Here is a 24,749-nt window from a genome sequence, read left to right on the forward strand (position 1 = left end):
ATAACCAGACACCCTGAGAGGAGACTCCATCCACAAATGGGAAAGTAATACTCAAGACCCAATTGTACCAAGAGAACCCAAATATCCCAAGTAGGGGCCCCCCCTAGAATACCCAGCCAAAAGACTAGAGAGATTGCACCACTTGGTCCCACAAAACATTGACTATATAAGACAAACTCAAAAAAAATGGGTGTCATACATAGAAATAACCACAAAGGAACAGAGAGAATGGGGGGACAAAGAAACAACCCCCATACAAACTCAACAACATGTGTAAGAATCAAGAAGAAATAACGAAACCCAATAGGAAATAAAGAATGACATAGCTGCAATAAAGAACACAATAGAAAGTATCAACAGGAGACTATAAGAATCTGAGGACCACATCAGTGAGCTAGAAGACAAGGTAGAAAAAACACCCAAACAGAGCAACAACTGAAAAAAAAAAAGAAAGAAAGAAAGAAAGAAAGAAAGAAAGAAAGAAAGAAAAAGGAGAAGAAAAAAAAAACGTAAAAAGCAGGAGGAGAGCCTAAGGGAGCTTTGGGACAAAATGAAACGAAACAACATGCACATAATAGGTATGGCAGAAGGAGAGGAAACTAACCAAGGAATAGAAAACCTGGTTGAAGAAATAATAATGAGCATATCTAACAACTGGTTCACAAAACTCCTAAAATTTTAATAATCAGCTCTTTCTACCCAGTATAAGCTGGATTCAGCACAATTTTATATTGTTTCCAAAATTCCTGTTGCCTGTTAGTAGAACAAGTCATAGACAAACTCTGTGTTGCCTTTGTGACTGTTGAGATACAAAAGGGGGAATGACATTCTCTGTGTGTCTTTCAGATGGGTCTGTCAGTGAGCCCAATATGGCAGCCAGCTTCTGCCCTGACCACAAGTCCCCCATGGTGCTCTTCTTGGACCGTGTCTACGGTATTAAGGATCAAACTTTTCTGCTCCACCTGCTGGAGGTTGGATTTTTACCTGATTTAAGAGCCTCTGCCTCTCTCGATACAGTAAGTGACTAAAATAAGAAAAAAAATATTTTTCCCATCATTGTAAATAAATAAGTAATATTGGATTTAGAAGTGAGCCCTTATTATCTACTCACTGGTTACATCTTAGTAGCATGCTTTAAAGGGTAAAAAAGCAGAGGAAGCAAGTAAAGGAAGATATTAATTTATTGGTCAGAGACTTAGATGTATGTAAACATGATCTCAGATATTCAATCCAGTTCCCTCTATTCCAAAGTTTCTCAACATCAGCACTATCTGTGGTGGGGAGTAATCCTATGAATTGCAGGGTGTTTAGTAGCATCCAGGCCTCTACTTGCTACCCCCAGACTAATTCTAGATTTCACTAAATGTTTCCTGTGAGACAAAATCACCCTCATGTGAAAAGTATGGCTCTGTAGCTTATGAAAATGGCTGGATGGCAGCATTAGAGGCTGGAAATACTCTTCCACATTACTCCCGAGGTTTAATGCACTGTCCATCAGGCAGGATAGTCTGGAGCTCAGGATATGACACAGGACAAGAAGCCATGGGAAAATCCAAGTTTGGCAGTCAAGTGTAAGGTACAGCCATCCAGTATCAACAGACATCAAGATAGGAGGCCCCAAGAGTTAAAGATTTTAGATGCCTCATGCCCCAAGTCAGGACTAAGCAGAGACTGGATCCAAGGAGAAAAGACAATTAAATCAGCTTTAGTCTAAGATTATCTCTCCAGTTTAGGCTTGTTTTTAAAGAGCCAGAGCATGTCTTCTTGAACAGTTTCTCAAAGGTTCCACCTGTTGTCCAAAAGAGATAGCAATCTAAGTTCTGTTTTATGGGTGTCAGGTGGCCAATACCTTAGCTGGAATGGATTCCATGGGAATGGGTTGCTGAGAATGGGTGGAGTGACCTGGAACTGGAAGCAATACAGTCCCCAATCTGAATGAGAGCTTCACCCCTGTTTCTGGCTTGAGATTAAGAGATGGTAGAACCATGAAGGTGTTCAGGGAATATGATCCTTTTGGATAATTACAACAATACTTCCACAGCTTCTTTTGTGTTCAGCTTTCTCTATATATAACTTAATTATAATAATTTTTTAACTTATGGGATATTCCTAAAGTTCCTGATAAAAGCATTTGATTTTTTTATAGGTCAGATAAATAGTAAATGCTATTTTAGCATTTGATGTCCAGATCACATGCTTACCTCAGCACTATCTATCTACAAAAAATATTTCTATTCAGTTCCTCAGCACACAGGTTTTCATGCATTCTTTTCTGAAAACTTTTAAGCCACTGTAATAAAAGCTCTGTCTTCCTCATTTTAACAACTGTTAAAGTGATAAATGTGGAAGATTAGCTCTTTCAGTATGATTACTCAAGCTTCTATGAGACAAACTTCTGATAATTAAGAAGAACACCAGCAATCTGTGCAGTTTATCAAATCACAAGTTACAAATATAATTACTGTGATGATCACAGAAAATAAGGATAATATTTCATCTCTGCATATCTCCAGGTTTTTTAAAGTTTTGCAGATGATGGTTAAATATGCTTTTGCTAGATTTCATGTCACTAAGTGAGCCCTTCCCTGAATCCAGTTTAAGTGAACAAGAGAGAACACTGTGTGTGAGCATTACACCATTTTAGAGAAGGTCCTTCATTTCTATTCCTTGGACACTTATTCCCCTGAGGTCTGCCCTCGTGTCATTTATTAGGTTATGAATTGTTCATAAATGAGTGACGGGAGTCAGAGCTCCTCCACTGTCTCTCTGCAAAACCAGTGAGTTTGAGAGCTCCCATGGCCTCCACCCAACTATAATACTAATCTCAGAATCACTAGAGGACAACTTGTGAGTCTCCCTTAAGTGATAACAAAAAAAAAAAAAAAAAAAAGGAGCTAGAATGAGATAATATAGTTGAACTTCACAAACATCAAGGATATGGCTTAGATTGGCTGTCACCTGATTTGAACAGTTTGGAATTCTTGGAGGAGGCCGGATACTTGTGAATTAGCCAGCCTTTGCTTTCTTCTGTTTATTTATTTTTAGCAGGACTTTTATTTTCATTTTAAAATACAAAAGAGAAATCAGTCTGTTGAGAAGGTACAACGTTGTTCCCTTTGCTGCTGTGATATGTAGATAGATATGTGTGTGCTTCCTTGCCCGCTAGATGGGCGCTGGATACATGGGGTAAGCTTAGCTCTTTCCTGGAGAGATTAACCAATGTCCCAACACCCTTTCCTAGGTGTCCCTAAGCACCACAGAGGCTGCGCTGGCGCTGAATAGGTACATATGTTCTGCTGTGCTCCCGCTCCTCACAAGGTGTGCCCCTCTCTTTGCCGGAACGGAGCACTGTACCTCTTTGATCGATTCAACACTGCAGACAATATACAGGCTGTCCAAGGGGCGCTCCCTCACCAAAGCTCAGAGGGACACCATAGAAGAATGTTTGCTTGCCATTTGCAAGTAAGTACCCCCTCCCATGTGTTTCACCTCTGCATACACATCCATGTCACCTGTGTGTACGCACCCATGTCAGCTGCATTCAATTGTATTATCAATCTAAAAACTGGAGAACCACCGAAACTGGTTTGGCTCAGTGGATAGAGCGTCGGCCTGCGGACTGAAAGGTCCCAGGTTTGATTCCGGTCAAGGGCATGTACCTTGGTTGTGGATATATCGCCAGTAGGGGGTGTGCAAGAGGCAGCTGATCGATGTTTCTCTCTATCCCTCTCTCTCTCCTTTCCTCTCTGTAAAAAATCAATAAAATATTTTTTTTTAAAGAAAAAAAACTGGAGAACCTAGTGTGAGGAAGCTTCCATGCCTTTGCCATACACCAACCCGACCCTTAACATCCCTTTATTTGCCCCAGGATATTTTTAATCCCTGTGAGGAGTGAGGCGGGGGCACTGCTCAGGCTCTATCCCATAGGGTTGGTGGACCAGGATATGAGACTGTCTTTCAGGCCTGAAATTTTAGATTAAGAACTACTGTTTTCGTTACTAAGAAGCAGGCCTTCCCTCTGAGTGGACCTTCACTCAGAGGCCAGCTGTAAGAGTGAACCAAAGCAGCCTACCTCCTCAGAGCATGGGAGCAAAGAGAAGAAGTCCCAGTGGGAAGTAAGGACAGGGGGTTTCACCACTGCACACAGGCATCAGAGCCACCAAGGACAGAGGGTTAAGTCTACCCAAGAGACTTGGGTTCTCGGGAAACTCCGTCGGGTCTGGTGGCAGTCTCAGCCACTGGCCCAGGAACAGGTCTCCTGCTTTAAGCCAGTTTTCCACCTCCACTGCATATGAGAATTGCCTGGCTCGATACTAGGTTAATATCCCAGTGCCCAGGTCACACGTCCACCCCCCAAGCTCAACCTTTATGGATGGGACCCAGACCTCTATCCTTTGAAGCTCCCCGGTGATTCCATAATGCCGCCAAGGTTGAGAACCTCTGCTTTAGGTTGTCCTGGAGACGGGACCCACAAACCAGCTGGGTATGGTCCTGATTCTTGTTGAATAAGCTGTTTCCTAATCACACAAGGGGTGACCATATATTGAGGGGCTAGGGTCACCTAGAAAAAAACAGTCAATTGGTTCATTTTAGAACATTAAACTAAAAAGCAGTCTCACACTTATATTTTAAATACCAGAGGTCTGATGTACGAAATTTTTACAAGGGGCTCAGCCCTCACAGCCCCGTCCAAAAGGTTGTTCAGCTGTCCAGTCTAAGTAGCATATGATGCTTTTATTATTATAGACAAAGTTTCTTTTATTTAAATGCCTTATTAAAATTAAGCTATTGGGTCGGCAACTAAGTAATTGCGGATTTTTAAAAGAAAATCAAAGACAATTTTTTCATGGAACTAAATAACTTTATTCTGTAATGTATTGCCCATTTTGATCAATGACCTTTTGCCATCTTTCAGGCAGCATCATAATCCCACGTTCAAAAAACTTCTGGTTTTTATTAGCAAAAAACTGAATCAGGTACGATTTGACATCATCATCATTATTGAAATTTTTACCATTCAAGGAGTTTTGTAAAGATCGAAACAAAAAGTAATCAGATGGTGCAAGGTCAGGACTATATGGTGGATGTGGCAAAACATCCCAACCAAGCTCCATTAATTTTTGCCGAGTGACCAAAGATGTGTGTGGCCTTGCATTGTCATGATGGAATACAACACCTTTTCGATTTGTCAATTCGGGCCACTTTTCTTCAACTGCATTGTTTAATTTCGTTAGTTGTTCAATGTAGACATCAGAATTGATCGTTCGGTTGGGAGGTAAGAGTTCAAAGTAGACAATTCCTTTGTAATCCCACCAAACTGATAACAAAACCTTCTTTTGATGAATATCAGCTTTTGATGTTGTTTGAGTTGGTTCACCTGGCCTGCTCCACGATCTTTTCCGCTTGATATTGTTGTAAACAACCCATTTTTCATCGCCAGTTATCAGTCGTTTTAAAAATGGATCATTTTCATTACGTTTCTTTAGCAAATCGCAGCTGCTAATGCGTTGCGTTAACTGTGATTCTTTCAGTTCGTGAGGAACCCATGTATCGAGTTTTTGAACATAGCCAAGTTGTTTTAAGTGATTTTCAATGCATGTATGTGATACATGAAGCTTCTCTGCAATCTCACGTGTTGTACTGTGACAGTCTGAATTGATTATTGCTTTGATTAGGGCGTCATCAACTTCAACTGGACTACCAGAGCGTTTTTCATCTTTGAGTGAAAAATCACCAGAACGAAATTTGGCAAACCAATTTTGACACTGCCGTTCTTTTAAGGCTTCATCACCATAAACAGCACATAACTTTTTATGAGCTTGCGATGCATTTTCCCTTTGCGGAAATAAAAAAGCAAAATATGACAAAAATGTTCCTTTTGATTTTCCATTTTTCAACGAACGCCAAACGAAAACTACAAAACAGATCAAAAAACTTTTTTTACTGATTAACAGCTGAATAGCCAACTATCAATAACAAAATGTGTTTTACATTTGTACTACGTCTGCAAACCTAAAAATTCAACTGAAGCCATATATGTGTGAAACCCGCAATTACTTAGCTGCCGACCCAATATATCTGCTGTCTTTCTATCATCTGGCCTACAGGCGTTAACTACTTCAGGGAACCAGCTGTGTCCTTGTTCAGTATTATTTGCCTGGGATGTGGAATAGAGGGCAGAGAATGGATAGAGAAAGGGACAAGGCTGAGAGGGATGGGCCTCCCCTAGGCCTCATAAAAGATATTTCTCTCTGAGCAACTCCACCAAAATCAGGGCCTATACTCTGAAACTCTTTCATTCATTCCAAGATTATTATAACTGGCAGAGAATTACATTCATAGAATTTTTTATCTTGAAAGAGAGAAAAAGCTGGGTAGAAGCACTAGCATGCCTCTAGGAATCAGTAGGGTGCCTGGGTTTCCACTCTGCCACTTCCAAAGGAAGAGTAATGGCCCAGTTACTTGTGTAGATGGGTCTCTGCTTTTCTTCTCAATGGTGGCAAGGGAATAAATAATGAGTTTACACACTAGAAATCCTACACTATTGATTCTGTAATTGGCTGGTAACTGCATCAGGAGCAGCTGCAGATCTTGCTCTGCCTTTGCTAGATCTGAGCTCAGCAGGTGTCTTAGGAACCAGACCAATCAAGGAGCCCTTGTCTCCCAGCATAAGCTACTTCCTGCTATTAAAACTATGTTGGTGAGACTGATATCAGCTGCAAATGCTTTTAAAGAATCAGACCTTGGGGAAATTAGACTCTTACATCAAACTGAAAAGGTAGCTAACAGCCCTGTTACTACACTCAGAAGGGCTTCCACATTCCTCCTCTTGGCCCACGTGAGCTCTAGATACAGTGATGAGCTGGTTGAATTTAACTAGTTATTTACTTTCAATAAATCAGGAATTAATAGAATTAGAGATTTATTCCATGCCTTGATTTCATTCAAGTTGGTCAATTTTAAGTGATATTTCTAATATGTTAACCAATAATGTGAAAGTTGAGGGATTTTACATCATAATTACTAGTTAGCTACAAGGCCATTGACTGGCTGTGTATTTTGACTGATCCTTTTCACTCCAGAGCTTTTTATCAACAGAGCAGCTCTAGGAAAAGTTGTGAAACAGATGAGTTTTATTGCCCCTTTCAGTTTCTGTTCATCTTCCTTGAAGAGGCCTCCAAGGCTTTTTTTCCCCGACATTCCAGCTCTTTACCCTCAAAGTGACTAACTTTACCCCCATGGTACTTACGCATCTGTGGAAGGAACTCATGGGTTCACAAACTGACCTTCTCTGTCAGATTGTGTGTATTATGTATATATGCTTTTCTCTGCAGAATATCCAGAGATTCCACTAGATTTTTTTAAAACCTTGGTAATCTAATTTGGGACAACATGGATGGGCCTAAAGTGTTTTATGCTAAGTGAAATAAGTCAAACAGAGAAAAACAAATACCATTGTTTTCACTTATATTGTGGAATCTAAAAACAAAATGAATGAACAAACAAAAGAGAAACAGACTCATAGATATCCAATCTAATAAAAGAGTAATATGCACATTACCCATCACTCTGCTACACTCACAAGCCACACCCACCAGCCAATCAGGAGTGAGTATGCAAATTAACCCAACCAAGATTGCTGCTGCCACGGAGCAAGCAGGAGGCTTGGGTTTCCTTGGCAATGGAGGATGCCAAGCTTTCACACACCCTGGCAGGCCCAGGCCTCCATTCAAGGCTACAAAGTTTCAATTATAGAAGATAAATAAATCCCAACAAAAATGGCTGCAACCACAGAGCAAGCAGGAGGTGTGGCTCTGCTCAGGCTATAAAATTTCAATTATAGAAACTAAATCCCAGATACCAGGGCCTCCCCTTGGGTCGCTGGGGGGTGTGGCTGGCCTGCAAACCACCACAGGCCCTTCACCCAGGCCACCCCATGCCCCAAGGGAACCCCACCCTGATCTGGGACACCCTTCAGGGCAAATCAGTCACCCCCCACCCATGCACCAGGCCTCTATCCTATCTAATTAAAGAATAATATGCAAATTGACCATCACTCCAACACACAAGATGACTGCTCCCATGTGGACACAAATGGCCAGTAGGGGAGGGCAGTTGGGAGGGACCAAACCTGCAAGGGAGGGCAGTTAGGGGCAAACAGGCTGGAGGGGAGCAGTTAGGTATCAATCAAGTTGGCAGGCAGAAGTGGTTAGGGGAAATCAGGCTGGCAGGCAGGTGAGCAGTTGGGAGCCAGCAGTCCTGGATTATGAGAGGGATGTCTGACTGCCCTTGAAGGGTCCCAAATTGGAAAGGGTGCAGGCTGAGCTGAGGACACACACCCTCATGCATAAATTTCATGCACTGGGCTTAAAGTAGAGAATAAACTGACTGATGGTTGTTGGGTGGAAAAGGTGAAGGGATTAAGAAGTACAAATCGGCAGTTACAGAATACTTTCAGATATGTAAAGTGTAGCATAGGGAATATAGTCAGTAATATTATGGTGCCAGATGGGTACTAGACTTAGGATGATCACTTTATAAGTTATATAAATGTCTAATCATTGTTATACACCTGAAACTATTATAATATTGAATATCAATTATAATTGCAAAATAAATTTTTAATTCTAAAAAAGAAAGATTTAAAAGTTAGGCAATCTGAAAATAAAGGCTCAATGTCGCTTATCTCCCCTTTATCTCAGAATTCACCTGCATCCAATGCCAAGGCCATAAACTCTTCAATAATTGGATAAAACATTCTCTAATTAGTTAGTGCCTTTGCTGTTTAAGGGAATGTTTTTGAGGATGGAGACTTAGCCCAAAGAAATGATTCCAGTAATGAGAATTTCAAAGATCAGATAGTAACTCAGGGGGCCTTAAACTTCCCTTCAGGTCATTCCAGTAGGTGGCCTCAGATTCCACCTAGGCAACTGGTCAATCCCAGCTTCTCCCTCTGCAGAGCTCAGCAGGATTTGGGATTCTTAGAATAAAAGCACCTGCCCCTTTTTTCTGTTCCAGTGGCTGTACTTTGAGTGTGCATAGACCCTAGAACACCCTTTCACCTGGTGATTGGAATTGAACCTTAGGTACCTCAACTTATTAGCCACATGTCCTTCTTTCTGTATTTACCTATACTCTGTGTTTAAAGTGTTCTATCATAGGCTGTACTTTACAAGATCATGTCTTTTAGGAGCTAATTGTTTTGAGGCTTAGTTCTAATAAATGGTTATTGTTGAGTGTTTCTTATATTCTTTCTTACTTTCTTCCTTATTCTTTTTTTTATTCTATCCTGTTCTTCCTGTTCCTTGCTGCAGTCACCTGAGGCCTTCCATGTTACAGCAGCTCCTGCGACGCCTAGTTTTTGATGTGCCGCAGCTCAATGAGTACTGCAAAATGCCCCTTAAGGTAAATCCTGCGCTTGTGACAGAAATACAGTAAATGGCACAGGAAACTGGCCTTGTAGAACAGGATGGCCTCACGATTTGGGAGCAAAATACATGCTAAATGGGCTTCACTCCTTTGAGAACTAATAAAATGCAACCTACAAAATGAACTCCTCCTTGAGTGTGTCTGGTGGAGGAAACTTCCAGATTCATTAACTGCTCCAATTTTCTGGCATGGCTTTCCACCAAGTTCTTGGTATTTAGCAGAGGTTAGTGAGGCAATGTGGGTTTTGTGCTTCCCTGCCCTAATTAGGTTGTCAGAATATTTTCAATCTCAAAAACCTTTGAAGGTTTGTGATTATTCATTTAAGTACAACAACTAAAATGTCCCTTTTCTCTTCCGTACTATTTTGTATGTTTATTTTATAACAGATCCTCCTCCCTCCTCCCTTTTTTTTTTACTTCTTTTTCTTTACTGATGAAAAGGAAAGCCACAGAGCCTTCTCTTTTCTTTCTTTATTTCTTTTTGTTTGTTTGTTTTTTGTTTGTTTTTTTGGGTTTTGATTTTTGCCCTCATTCCTGAATTTCTCACTAGCACTGTGAGCATCTGAGCCTGGGGGGCAGGGGTCATCAGAATCACCCCACACACAAGAGGGTGGGTTTTGTTTGTTTTTTTAAACTTTTTCCTTTGCGGCATCTGCAATATTAGCATTTTCAAAAGTCCCAGACATAGCCAAATATTCTGCCTGGTGATTTTAACAAATTTTTTCCTTTTTTCACAAATAGTCCAAGCGAGGCTTTCAAGAAGCATTTTACTGAGATTAAACAGAATTCCCAGGAGCCTTTAGTTCAGTCCTCTCTCTCCACACCAGCAGAGAGCAGCTTGCTCACTGTCAGAGATTCCACCGCCCTCCAAGGACTCATTTGTCTCTCCAACCCTAACCGCCCCGTTCTGATCTCAGAAAGCACCACTGCTGAAAGCCAGGGTTCTCACAGTTCAAGCTGGCCTTGCCTCCTCAGCAGGCCTGACTGTCGGCTAGATCCTGGCTCCCACAGAGGAGCCTATAAATAGTCCTCAGTAAACTCACTTTTACTTCTTAGATCAGGGATTTTTTATGGACTGTATAGGAATGACATTGGTCAATAATATTATGTGGGTTTCAGGTGTACAATTCTATAACACATCATCTGTGTATTGTGTCCACCGCCCCAAATCAAGTCTCCTTCCATCGCTGTTTACACTCCCTATACCCTCTTCTACCTTCCCCAAGTCCCTTTCCTTCTGTTGTCTGTGTCTATGAATTTTGGTCGGTTTGTTTGTTTGTTTGTTTGTTTGTTTTCTTAGTCCATTCACCTTTTTCACGCAACTCGGAAACTCCATCTTTCCTCGCTCCCACCTGCTGGGATGGGAACATTGGCAGTGTACTTCTGCCCTCTGCTGGCCAAATGTGAAACTGTTGTTACATGGATGGGAGTGAGAGGAAAGTCATGGGCAGTAATCAATCTAGAGAAAATCTTCAGACTCACAGTCCCCTCCCCCATAGCAGCATGACCCAGCACCTTCCAGGTTCATAAGCAGAGGTCTCAGACGAAATTCTTCCTACTCCGGACTGATTGGAACAACACACGGTGACTACTTTCAGAGTGTAGAATTCTCTCATTTGGAGTGGAAACAGTGATCCATTTTTCAGTAACTGCTAGGGGCACCCTAGGAGGCCCATGGATTAATTAGGCAGCTTCAGTTCGGGCTGGAGCTCATTAGGCAGGATAGCAGACCATTCCGGGGGGAGGGGGGGGGGGGCTGAGGGCCTGTCTCTAGATGGCCCACCTGTTTCCATGTTCATTTCGCTCTCCTGATGGCTGCTTGCTGTTTTATTCTCCCTGGCATGTTGTTGATGCCTGTGGATCTTCGATGCCCCTCCCCACTGGTGCCGCCCTGCTGGAACCCGCCAGCTCCTGACGAGCCACTATGAGCAGTGCTGGAAGTATTACTGCCTGCCCTCGGGGTGGGGCAGCTACGGCCTCGCCGTGGAGGAGGAGCTGCACCTCACAGAGAAGCTCTTCTGGGGGATTTTTGACTCCCTCTCCCACAAGGTAATGGCAGTGCTTCTCCAACAGAGGGGGGGGGCCCTCAGCCACCCCCAGCTGCTACCGATCATAACGACTAAGCGGCTAACTGGCTAATCGATCTCCGGCTTTCCCCTGTGCTAGGCACTGTGCCAAGTGCTTGCCAAGTGTGTGACACTCATCCGTGCCCCCACCCCCTAAAATGGGAACTGCTCTAACCCTCCTTTTACAGGTGAGGAAAAGCCCCAGAGAAATTGAATAACTTGCCAGACACACCAAGCTAGTACAGCGAAGAGCGACTACCGGAGTGAATCACAAAAACACTCTTGGCCTCAGTCTCCCTGACTGAGCCCACTGCCACTCCTTCCCGGAGGTGGGGCCCCGGTTAGCAGGTCTTCGCCAGGTCCAGCCAGAGGAGAAGTCCTGACATCTGCTCAGGTCAGGATGTGGGATTCTAGGAGACTTAATCCACAGGGAGGGAGGTTATTCAGAACCACTAGTTTAAGGAGGAGAACTGAGCCCCTCTGACCCCAGAGCCTCCCACACTGCCTGAGGGAAATATACCTACGACTCAGGCTTCCCATGCCCCCCAAGCCAGTTTATTTAAAGTTTCCAGGTCATCAGCTTTAGAAGTAGAACATGAGTAGGTCTGGCTTTCTTACAGAAATCTGGAAAGTGATATACCGTATTTTCCGGCGTATAAGATGACCCCCTAATTTTACAGTTAAAACATAGGTTTAGGCCTATATTCGCTGTATAAGACTACCCCCCACTTCCGAGGCAACACCAGTTCTTTTTTTAATAGACCGCCTCTCTGACTCTGGCCAATGTGAGCAGGCTTTTTTCTCGTTTCAAATGTTGTCTTATACGGTAGGTGTTCGCCTGCGCTTACGCTGTATTCACTCCTAAAGTCCTTTGGTCTGGGTCAGCAAAGCCAAAGCTGTCCCTACCCCTTGTTATTTGACTGGAATTCCTTCCTTGCCCGTTCAAGAGAGAATAGATGTGTTATAAGCAGTCTGCTGCTGATATCCACACAGGTCCCATATAAGCTACTGAGAAGCCTAGCACAGCTTTTTATGCCTTCTCCAGCTACAGGTTGGGTCAGTTACTATACACTTCTATGCTACGGCAAGCAGGTTTATAGACATTTCTGGCCTAGCAAGAACCTGTTTAACTCTTTCTTGAAATTAGCTATTTATGAGATATAGTTTTTTGTAAAAAATCCTCACCCAAGGATATGTTTTTTGTTTTTAAGAGAGGAAGGGGGGAGAGAGAAAGACATTGATATGAGAAAAAAGCACCAATTGGTTGCCTCCTGTGGGTACCTCAACCAGGGATTTGAAGCCTGGTGCTACTTACAGTGCCTTGACCAGAAATCAAACCCACAACCTTTTGGTATCAAACCAACTGAGCCACCTGGCCAGGGCTAGGAGATACTGATTTAAATCTTGATTTAACATTTTTTCAACTTGAAGCAAATGGTGACTGGAGGGCTTTGCAGACTGTGATGGCATCCTCCAAGGACCCCTTGTTTCCACCAGGCTTACCTGTTCCCCGTGCAGGTTGACCTGGACAAAAGAGGGCATGGTGCTTTTGTCAGCTAATTGGGGAATGCTTCCACCTTGTGGCCAGGGTTCTGGTTTCTGTACCAACACGCTCTTTGGTTTTCCTCACAGAAGTATGACCCAGATCTTTTCCGAATGGCCCTGCCTTGTCTCAGTGCTATCGCCGGAGCCCTGCCACCGGATTACTTAGACACCAGAAACTCAGCCACATTGGAGAAGCAGATCTCAGTGGATGCAGAAGGCAACTTTGACCCCAAACCGATCAACACCATGAAGTGAGTTCAGACCACCTCTAAGATGGTCTTATATTTTGCCCAGTGGCCAGTGTTTTTCTTTCAGAAGGCAGCAAGAAATTTAAGAGTCTTTTTCTTTCCTCCTGCCAACACTTTGTCATTTCTCTTGACACCACACGTCATATCAGGCACTGGATCTTGTCCTCGATTCCTGAAGGATTAATCCATCCATATCTGATTCCATACTGTATAATTGATTATATGCTAGGCTTTTGTTGTAGAGGGTGGGGTTGGTTTATTTATTATGAGATGCATACTCTCCACAATAAGTGACATCTGAGACATTGCAGAACCACCCTAACAAATGAGGCAATTAATTTATTAATGAGGTTTGTGGGGTGTTTTTTTTGTGTGGTTTTTTTTTTGCAAAATCTTCACTTTTTTTAATTAGGCCTGTATAGTTATAATTGCATCATACATCAAAACAGCTCTGTAAATAGCACAAGGCTTGGGTGTGATGACAGAACAGCATGGAGTCCTTACCTGAGAGACTGGCCCTGCTCTCCCCCGTTCCAGGGGATGCTGAAGCTTTGGAACACTACAACAGCACCTTTAATTTCTCCCTCTGATTCTCCAGCATCACTTCACTCCTGGGGGATGATTAGGCCTTGGATGGAACAAATGCTCAATTTTGGCTGGTGGCAGGTCCACCCCAGTTATGATTGTGTGTCCGTGGGGCATCTCCAGGTACATTCTAAGAGAAGAGCTCCAAACTGGCTTTAGAATGAGCAGGGAAAGTAAGACATCCTATACGGCCCCTCAGACTTGTGGTTTGTGGCAATAGTTCTCAAATGAAAGCCACAGCCTGAGCTCTTCCCTGGGGCTGTCAGCTTTGATAACATATAAAACTGTTATTTGTTAACAATTAGTACACAGTCCATCAGATGAAGCCTTGAGCTGAATGGATGGTGAGAAAGAGAATTGAAGCTGCTATAAGAAAGAGATAAGAGGCATGGTAAGCCATTGAGCTGGGGCCAAAAGAGAAGGCAGGTATTGACTTTGGATACCTTCACTCAATGAAAATATAAGTGTGCTGATGGATACAAATGGTGTAATAATGTGATGCTTTTACAAACATTATGAGACAGTAATTTGTGTGCTAATGATGAGTGGTTCCATGTTAACTTGAGAGTTCTGGTTTCTTTGCATATACCTTGACATCAGTGTGGTTCTTCAAGTGATGTGAGTAATAGAAACTAATTCTGGATAATATGAGCAGAAAGGGGCCTTATTGTAAGGATCGGGGGTCCTTATCAGAACCCAGTGAAAGGCTGGCTAACCAGCCTCAGCAGGAGCAGACACCGGGACAGAGTGGCCAAGTGGGCAGTCTTCAGACGTCTCCATTGGATGAGCCCCCTTGAAGAGTGTGTTGCCCTGGTCTCACCTGACTCAAGATTCAAATTTCTGGGAGAGTGTGTCTGAATGGCCCAGTCAGACGCCCACCTCAGTTCACATAAGACTGCATGCAATGTAGGGTTTATTCCTTACGGGAAAAGGGAGGTGCTGTGGCCAACTAAAGGTACAGAAACTGCTGAACTAATGGAAACAACAGGTGTCTAGTGTACTTCCAAAATTCTAACATTTAAAGGTGAGTCATTGAAGCCAAAAAGGTAGACACCCAGTTTTTTGTAGCATTTGGTCCTCTAGCCACCATTCCTGCCACTCCTAGATTGCAGCCACAAGATGACAGGCCAGTGTCTTTGGATGACGGGGTTCTCATTGTGTAACCTAGACAGGTCTTGCCCAGGAACCAAAGTGGTTCTTCAGAAGCCAAAAGAACCCAGAACAGCTAGAGGAAGGCTAACTACACAGCAGAGCCTCCTACAGAGTGATCCCCCTGATTGGATCTGGGTGTGTCTAACTGAGTCAGTCAGCCACTCCTTCTGCTCAGAAAGTTCCAGGTACCTGGAGTCCAGCTTCGGCTTTGGGTTAGCTGACTGATCAGATCCAGCTTCGATGGCTGATTGTTGGTTCTGGCCATCTTTTTTAGCACATGTGGCTGAGGTGCTTGGCAAGGTTGTAATTTGATTTTTTTTTTTCCTTCTTATTTCAGTTTCTCCTTGCCTGAAAAATTGGAATACATCGTCACCAAGTATGCTGAGCATTCACACGATAAATGGGCCTGTGACAAGGTAGGGATTATCCTCTAGCTGACATTTGTCAGAGGGGAAAACAGCCCAAGAACATTAGAGGGTCCAGTGCTGGAAATCTGCCTAAGTGACAGGCTGGCCAGGCCGAGAGCATTCATTATTTCTGAGCCACACGCTCCCAGGGTTGGTGGAGGTCAGAGAAACAGGCGGAAGAAGCTGGAGGTGCTGCTTTCTGTATTTATCTCAAGAAGATCATCCATTCTGTGAGTGTTCAGTCCCTCCTCAACATTGCATTTCCTGGAGTTTACACCCAAGCACATGCTCGAATGTGTTCGACCTAAATGCTTAATACAGGTTGGGAGGCTTCTATTATAATTTCTCTTTGACATTTTTTTTTCTTTTTTGGAAAAGGGAAAATAAAATTTAAATTCTTACCCTTGCATTTTGCCAAGAGGCTGGATTTTATTCTAGGAGGGGACACACATCTTCCCATGGCAGGCAGCAGCATAAGTCCCGGACTCTCCCTTATTCATAAGGCTGTCCATCTGGTGTTTAAAATTCCTCACCACATGAGGTCAGCCTGCTTAATGTGTATAATTGTTCTGACAGCCCTTTAATGCTGGCGGGAGAGTGAGAGGAATGTGCCAAAGACGTCCAGAATTCCTGGGCACAGCCGGCTAAGGGTTGGGGCCATTGCTCAACTGCAGCTTCAGTGTGGAGCCAAGGAGCAAGCTCAGATTGGGCCACAGACACCACCTCCATGCCACGTGCCCTGGAGAGGGACACCTTGCACCACTGGCTCAGCCTTGGAGTGGTCTGGGCTCAGTTTCTATTCTTCCATCATCCCTGTTGGGGGCCGATGATCACAACAATCATTGTAATTGTAGAATGGGCCAATACTTCATGGTTCGAGAGCAGGGGTTGGCTAAACTATTCTGTAAAAGGCCAGATAGTGGGCATTTTAGGCTTTGTGGCCAGAGAGTCTCCATTGCAACTGCTCATCTCTGCCATCACAGCACAGAAGCAGCCACAGATGTTACATAGATGAAGGCACATGCCTGGGCCCAATAAAACTGTGTTTATGGAGCAGATGGCCAGCCAGACTTGGCCCAAGGGCTGTAGCTGGCTGACCCTTTCTTAGAGCATCTATATTTTTTCAGCACTCATTTCATATGCCATTGGGCCAGTTTGTGGAAGAGGGAAAAGCAGCCCCCCCCCCTCAGTCCATGGCCATGGCCCATCCATCACTAAGCCATGTGGATTTACCTCCTTAGTCTCTCCTCAGTGCGAATCCGTCTCTGGCCGCACCCCAGAGCTGTAGTCTGAACTGCTGTCCTCTTTGCCCAGACAGTTGTGATGATCTCCTAACTAGTGTCCCCTCAAGCATTTTCCCAGCCCGCCCTGTACACTGCGGGCAAGTGACAGCTTCAGCGTGCGGATCGGTCATATCCTACCACTGTTCTCCATCACAGCCCCTTCTCCTTGCTAACATTCCTTAACAGCTTCTAACTATTTTTTTTATATAAAGATCAAAATCTTTAATGTGGCCTAGTAGGCACATCCTAATCTGGCCTCTACTACCATCTCTAGCATCACCTCTCCTTTCACCCTCTGCCCTCCAGCCACATCCCTTCTTTCTACCTACTGCCCACCACACACACACACACACACACACACACACACACACGCATGCATCGCACATGCACTGCACACATGCATACGCATGTACACACATGCTCACATGCATGCCTGAAACCCTCGGCCTGAGCCAGTGCCCATCTGCACTCAGACACATGCACACACCATTCATCAGCTCATCCTGCAAATACCCATCCACATGTGAGTTCCCGGGATGCCTCCTTCCCAGATGTCTCAGATATTAGCCCTGTTGGCGCCTTGTTCTTTTCCATCATAGAATTTCCCTTTACATGGTTATACTTACAACAGCTATACATTTATGCCAGTTATCAACTATACATTTACTGGTATGGTATTTTATTATTCTCTCTCTTCACTAGACTTTAAGCCTCACATTTGCAAGGAAAGATATTTGTTCACCATTGCCAGATGGGCATCAATTATCTAACAAGAAAAAGAATATTTTCCCTGTCCTCAAGAACTCCACAGTCTTACAGAGACTAGACTGGTGGCTGCCAGAGGGATGCCGGGGTGGGACACTGCGTGAGAGAGGTGAAGGAATTAAGAAATACAAATCAGTTGTTACAAAATAATCATGGATGTAAAGTAGAGCATAGGGGAATATAGTCAATAATATTGCGATAACAATGTGTGGTGCCAGGTGGGTACTGGAAACATCAGAGGGACTACTTTGAAAAGTTAATTGCCTAACACTATGCTGTACAGCTGAAATCAATACAAAATAACACTGACAGTAAACTATAACTGAAAATAATTTTAATAAATTAATTAAAAATAAAAGAACCCTACAGTATTGTGGGAGAAACAGAATAAATCAGCCATGGTGGCACAGGTCATATCCTACCACTGTTCTTCATCACAACTCATGCTATGATGGGCATGAGCACACAGGAGGAATCCCTAATCCCATCATGGGGATCTCAGGATACTTCCTCAAGCTGGTGACACCTACAGTAAGTGATAAAGGGCAGGTAGTTGTTCAGGCACAAGGCAGCAAATGTATTGCAACCTATGGGGGCAGCAGGTGCAGATCTAGAGAAGCAAGAGAGAGTGTGGCGGGTTTAAGGAACCCTAGTTCAATATGGCAGGGCATGGAGTGGGTCAGGGGAAGAATGATGAGATGAGTCTAGACAGTCAATGAGTTCTTTGCTATAGCGTTAAAGGCCAGAAAGTGTTTGCATTTTGCCATGATGGCAGCTTGGAACCAGAAAATTTTAACATCACTGGATGGGAGTGATTTAATAGATCTCATCTAGCAGTGCTATTAAAAAATGGGTCAGAAAGGTGGTGGACTGGAGGCAGGGGGCCTGTGTACGAAGCTGGTGCCATAACCCTGGTGATGGCTGGTGGTGGCTTGAATCAAAATCCTGGCAGAAGATGGGAGGTGAACCATGTGAGAAGATGCAGATAAACAGGGGCAAAGATACTCACATTTCTGGCTCATAAAGTGAGTGTAAGCTGGTGCCATTCCCTGAGGTTCAGGGAACCCCAGAGGAGGAGCCACTTAGAAAAGTAAAATGCAGGTTCTGTGCAGGCATGTTGGAGAAACCTGTGGAAACATGGAAGCAGAGCTTACGTAGGTTTGGAAATTAGGAGAGACATCTGGGCTGGACATACTGAGTCCTCATATGGAATGGACTGTGGGCTTTGATTGGATCACCCAGGGAGAGTGTGCCCAGTGAGAAAGGACACAATCTTGAGACATATACACATTAACAAATGGCCAGTGGCAGAGACTGAGTAAAAGCAGCCAGGACTCTTTAAGCTGTGAGGTTACAGAAGCCAGGGACTCGTGCTTGCTTCTGTGCCTATGGTGCCTAGGACTGAGTCTGGCACCTAAGTAGTAGGCATGCAAAAGATGTCTGTTGAGTGACTCTTGAAATTCTCAAACTTCTGCGATTCCCTGCATTGCTCCAGTTTTGCTTCGGGTTGGCCGACAGGGGTGCTGTGGCCAGTGGGTCCAGTCCTCACAGGTCTTTATTTAGCCCTGACTTCTGTCCCTGCCTGAGACCGTGGCACACTGTGAGAAGCATTGTTATCGGGTCTTTTGAAACCCTTCTGTCTGTCGTGAGCCTGAAACACAAGCGAGTCAGTGGAGGGGACAGCAGCTAAAACAAGAAGAAATAAAGGAGCGGAGTTCAACATTCAGGGGCAGAGAGCCTGACAGCCTGAATGGATCCATTAGACGTTTCACGGGGGCAATTTCCAAGCTCTGTCACCCTCCATTACTCCATACGTTCAGTGAAGATAGAAGCTGGGATGAGGGTCACATAGCAGGACTTCTTGGGTGCCAAGGATATTGAAGTGAGGACCTTTCTACAGAGTCACAGCGGGTGGAAATATGGAATTTCCCTGGACGAGAACGTGAAGACCCATCCACTGATAAGGCCTTTCAAGACCTTGACGGAGAAGGTAAGGAGCGGGCCTCAGGTCACACTGCACGGCTTCTGGTGTCCTGCCCTGGGGACAGTGTCAGAGGAGGCCACATTCACCCTCAGCTACTTAGAGACTTTCAAACGCAGTCAACTCCTCAGGGACTCACCAGCAGGCACCACCAGGATGCCAACAGGCCAGCCCATGGTCTGTTCTTAGGCTCTCAGAGCCCTTTGGGGAGAGAAGCATAGCTCAGCACATAGGAGCTGAGGCAAATGCCTTTGTAGGCCACTTGCAGCTGAACTAGGAAGGGCTTTTGTTCAATGGTTGAGGTGGGGAGAGGGGCGATGGAAGATAATCAGGGAAGATAATAGGAGTAGAGAAGAGAGTCCCCAAGGAAATACACAGGTCTCTTGGGCTTTTTTAACTAAGAAATGGGGTTCAGCATACAAGGTGCTCGGTACACGTTAGGCCTGGGGTCACACGTAAAGGACGGCATTCATACCTTTGTGTGGTGCCAGGTGGGTACTGGAAACATCAGAGGAACTACTTTGGAAAGTTAATTGCCTAATGTGTGTGCATATTGACCACCTATGAAGCTCTGAAGAGAATTCTAAATCTCAGAAACTCTGTTTCCCATGCTCCAAGGACAGCTTTGGCAAATGCGTTCTAGCGAGTCCCCTCTTAACCAGCTACTAGTATGAGAGAAGTCACTCTCTGTTCATACTCCTCTTTATCGCCAGCCTGCGGGTGATGTCTGGGGGCAGGAGGCTATGGGGTCTTCTATTTAAAAACACCGGAAAGACTGCATGCTGTGGGCGAAGTGCCGCGGAGGGATTCTGAGCTAGGGGGAGGACTCTGAAACCAGGTAGCACCCGCTCAATCGTGGGACCCACTTCCACAGGGAGACAGGCCAGGCAGAGTGCTGGGCGTGCCCTGCAAAGCTCTCCTGCTCCAATTTCCTTCCAGGAGAAGGAAATCTATCGCTGGCCAGCCAGAGAGTCCCTGAAAACCATGCTGGCTGTGGGCTGGACTGTGGAGAGGACCAAAGAAGCAGAAGCCCTCGTTCAACAACGGGAAAACGAGAAGCTTCGAAGCGTGTCCCAGGCCAGCCAGGTAGGATGGACATCACTGGGCTCGACTTGGTAAGCCCTCCTGGGGGTTCCCAGGCCAGGACCACCCATACGGAGCCCTGGGGGATCTCTGGGATCCATCTCTGGCGGCTGATGTTAGGATGCTGGTGAGAATGAGAATAACGGCCACCCGGTCATTCTGCCTGTGCTTCCCCTAGGGCAACAGCTACAGCCCCGCCCCGCTGGACCTCTGCAACGTGGCGCTCTCCAGGGAGCTGCAGGTCAGTGCCGCTGCCTCCAGGACAGCTCAGCTCGCTTCCTAAAGCCCCACGTGCAGAATACATTGCCCTCCCAAGAGGTTGTTGTGTTTTAAAGAATAAGAAGAAGGAAAAATGCCTAGAACATCTCACCACTAAAATACAAACCTTGAAAAGGGGGCACATTGGGCAGAGGCCACAGGGAAGGGCTCAGCAGAAGTAAGCAACCATCTAAGAAGCTGAGGCTTTGTACTTCGACCAGGGACACCCTAATAGGTAATCACTCAACAAAAGGAAGAACAAACAAATTAGTGTTTTAAAACTCACAACAGAACTGATAACAGGCGATAATCTATGCAAAGACCCCTGGGTCAGGGTGCTTTCCTGGTCCCAATAGGTCCCCCCAACCATGAGGACACTTGCATATCCCATAGCAGGTTCACTTGACTTCCCAGAAGGTGCAGACAGGCAATCGAGTAGGACTTAGGCACGTATACCAAGAAGATGAAATTAAGGGCCTTAAAGCTGCCTCCTCCCAGTCCTGCCCTCCTGCACACATTGCCAGGTGTGACAGGCCCCAGCCAGAGGCCATTGCTCCTCAGACCAACCCTTTGGCTTTAGAGAAAGTTTTTTTCCAAAGTGCACATTCAAGGTCACTGTTTCATGAACCTTATAGAGAGAATTCTATCTGGGAAATCTAATTTGCAGTAGTCTTCCCCAAGACATGACTATTTTTAGTTTGCTAAGCTAAAGGCTTTCAGGGATTCTAGACTTTTCCTTCACCCACACTTCCAGCTCTCAAATCTCAGGTCCTATGGCAGATCAAGTGCCATCAAAATGCACTTCCAAATGGAAATGTGTGTCTCTTGTGAATGCATCAAACCACCAGGATGATAAGTTATAAACAAAAGGCAGAATCCGGAACTGTTTTCTGTTGTATGGGAAAATATAAAACTGAAAAGCCTGGCAGGCATGAGCCTGTTATTTTGCTTTCTCTCTGACGATCCTCTGTCTGGTGGGACACAGGGGATGGTGGAGGTGATAGCTGAGAACTATCACAACATCTGGGCCAAGAAGAAGAAGCTGGAGCTGGAGAGCAAAGGTGAGCCTGGTTCCCAACATCCCCCCGAAGGTGAGCTGGGGCAGGTGTGCTTCCCCAGAAGTGCAACGGAAGAGCCAAATGTGTTGTTATCTCTCATTTTACCGACCCAGGTGGTGGCAGTCACCCTCTTTTGGTTCCATATGACACCTTGACTGCCAAGGAGAAGTCTAGGGACCGAGAGAAGGCACAGGACCTGTTTAAATTCCTCCAAGTGAATGGCATCGTGGTTTCGAGGTAAGTCATCTTCCAGGTGATGTTAGTGCGCTGGGCAAGCTTGGAGGTGTGGCCTCCCTCTCTGGGTATTTAATCACCTGCCTACAGAATGGGTCAGAGCAAGGATAGTGGGTGTCTTTTGAAATAAGAAGAAGAAAAAATTATTTTGCAGGATGAAGCCCTCTTTCCTGACATAAACAGAACCAATCAATATTAATTTTAAAAATCAGTTACAGCACAATATAAAGCAAACAAAACAGAAACAGGCTCATATACACAAAGAACAGATTGAAAGTGGCCAGAGGAGAGGGGGTTGAGGAACAGGGTGAAAAGGGTGAAGGGATTGAGAAGTACAAATTGGTAATTACAAAATAGTCACAGGGACCTAAAGTACAGAATAAGGGTTGTAGTCAATGATCTTATCTAATAAAGAGGGAATATGCTAATTGACTATCATACTCTCACAAGATGGTGGTTTCCACAGCCAATAAAGAGGGAATATGTTAATTGACTGTCACACCTTCACAAGCTGGTGGCACCCAGTCCCCTCAGCCCCACCTCATCCAGCCTCAGTCCCCTAGTCACTTCAGGCCCACCTCATCCAGCCAGAGTCCCCCGGTACACTCAGCCCTACCTCACCCAGTCCCCACAGCATCCAGCCTCATCCAGCCTCAGTCCCCTGTCCCCTCAGCCCCGCAGGAAAAGGCAGTTGGGGGCGATGGGGAGGGCAGTTGAGGATGATCATGCTGGCAGGGGAGCAGTTAGATATCAATCAGGCCAGCAGGGGAGCAGTTAGGGAGCTATCAGGCTGGTAGGCAGAGTGATTAGGGGCAATCAGGCAAGCAGGCCGGTGAGTGGTTAGGAGCCAGCAGTCACAGGTTGTGAGAAGGATGTCTAGATTGGAGAGGGTGCAGGCTGGCCTGACACACACACACACACACACACACACACACCCTCCCCCCAGTGCATGAATTTTGTGCACTGAGCTTCTAGTATTGGAATAACTATGTGGCCAGGTGGGTATTGGAAATATTAGGGGGAACAATTTGTATATGACTCTCTAAGCACTATGTGATATCCACCTGAAACTAATACAAAATAATATTGAATGTAAATAGTAATGGGAAAAATATTTTTAATAAAATAGAAAAAAATCATTTACAGCAGAGTCATGACAAATTATACATACACACTGTAAACATTTCATTGTAATTTAAAACATGTAAATATGCAGTCATTCACAAGTCTAGGGCTCTAGGCCAGGCCTTTCTGCATATGCTGCCCCATTGGTTGCAGTAATAAACCACATCCATTGTGCATCCTCAGAGCTTTGCAATCGTGGCTTTTCTTTACAGCAGTGAGACTTATGGCACATGCTAAACAATGGAAGTGCAGTATTATTCTAGGTGTTTTGGTTTTGTTTTTTATTTCCTCCCCTATCTTTTATATTTTTCTCACCCATACCTACTTTAAAAACTATGCATTTGGCCCTGGCTGGTTAGAGTGTCATCCTGTACACCAAAAGGTTAGGATGCATATGGGAGACAGCCAATCAGAGTCTCTCTCTCTCTCTCTCTCTCTCTCTCTCTCTCTCTCTCTCTCTCCCTCCCTCCCTCCCTCCCTCCCTCCCTCCCTCCCTCCCTCCCTCTCTATCTATCTATTTAAAATCAAAAGGCAGATCCTCAGGTGAAGATTAAAAAATATGTACATACATATATGTATTTGGTTGCAATTGCAGGTATTTGCAAAATATGCAATTTAGTTCTCATAGAATCAACAGTTCTCTTGACACTTTTATTTTGTTGTTTTATATACTATTTAAGTTACATAACAATAATAGTAAGCATCAGTGACGTTTTATCTCAAACTTAGGTTTGTCAGAATTAACTAGGTGAATGTTTTATATGAGAATGGTCTTGGCTGCTTACGTCTTAAAAGTAGAACCTGTTTTCCCGCTGGTTAAAGGCCAGTGGTGGCTGTGCTGCACAGGGACCTGTGTGCTGTGCACTTTGTGGAGTGAAAGGCAGACCAGTGTTCCTATCTGATAGAGCCATTCCTCCTAAAGAAATGTTTGCTGAGCCAGCTGCTGTTTCTTTCCGTTTCCTACAGAATGTTGCTACTGAATAGCAGAAAACCAACTAAAAGCCTATACAAATATTTCAGTTATATCTCACATAGAAAAATAACTAAACATATTTGCCATATTGTTGAGCAGCAAAGGTCAGGCCACAGGAGACAGCCTCCAGGAAGCATGTGAGAAAGGCTCCCATCATCTTTTTAATCCTGATCTTAACACCAAGAATGCGTCCGGTGATTTGCTGATAAATCACTTGCTCACAGAAATGAAAAGTTCCTCTTTACTGTAACCAACAAGAAAATCAAGGAAATAGAAGGGGAAAAGAAGAAAGATAATTGAATTGGGGAAGCATGTTCTAGTGGCCATTTACCATGAGCCAGAGTCTGTGGTGGGCACTTGGACATATAGATGAGGAAGTGAGTCCCTGTCACTGCCGAGAACTCCCAGTATCTGCTACTCACAGCTCAGACCTGTTCCAACCTCAGCTTCCCCTCCCTCCGTGGCAGTCCCTTCTGGTGCTCAAGCCAGAAATCTTGGCTCTTCTCTTTTTCTTCCAACCTACATCCAACCCTTCAGGAAATTCTGATGGTTCTACCT

At 44.6% G+C, this 24,749-nt stretch overlaps 1 protein-coding gene across 3 annotated transcripts in view; it reads left to right on the forward strand.

The window, feature by feature from the left end:
- Nucleotides 1-24,749, forward strand: part of RYR3 (ryanodine receptor 3) — a 508,007-nt gene that overhangs the window by 391,551 nt on the left and 91,707 nt on the right. For all 3 annotated transcript variants that reach the window (XM_084861661.1, XM_084861660.1, XM_084861662.1), the window contains exons 47-57: nt 847-1,016; nt 3,242-3,462; nt 9,315-9,405; nt 11,337-11,477; nt 13,127-13,290; nt 15,362-15,440; nt 19,380-19,469; nt 20,400-20,546; nt 20,722-20,784; nt 21,787-21,862; nt 21,973-22,096. In XM_084861661.1, the coding sequence (XP_084717787.1) occupies nt 847-1,016; nt 3,242-3,462; nt 9,315-9,405; nt 11,337-11,477; nt 13,127-13,290; nt 15,362-15,440; nt 19,380-19,469; nt 20,400-20,546; nt 20,722-20,784; nt 21,787-21,862; nt 21,973-22,096 (1,366 nt within the window). The remainder of the gene's footprint in view (nt 1-846; nt 1,017-3,241; nt 3,463-9,314; nt 9,406-11,336; nt 11,478-13,126; nt 13,291-15,361; nt 15,441-19,379; nt 19,470-20,399; nt 20,547-20,721; nt 20,785-21,786; nt 21,863-21,972; nt 22,097-24,749) is intronic.

The sequence above is a fragment of the Pipistrellus hanaki genome (genome assembly GCF_964339955.1).
Source record: "Pipistrellus hanaki genome assembly, chromosome: 1".
Lineage (NCBI taxonomy): Eukaryota > Metazoa > Chordata > Mammalia > Chiroptera > Vespertilionidae > Pipistrellus > Pipistrellus hanaki.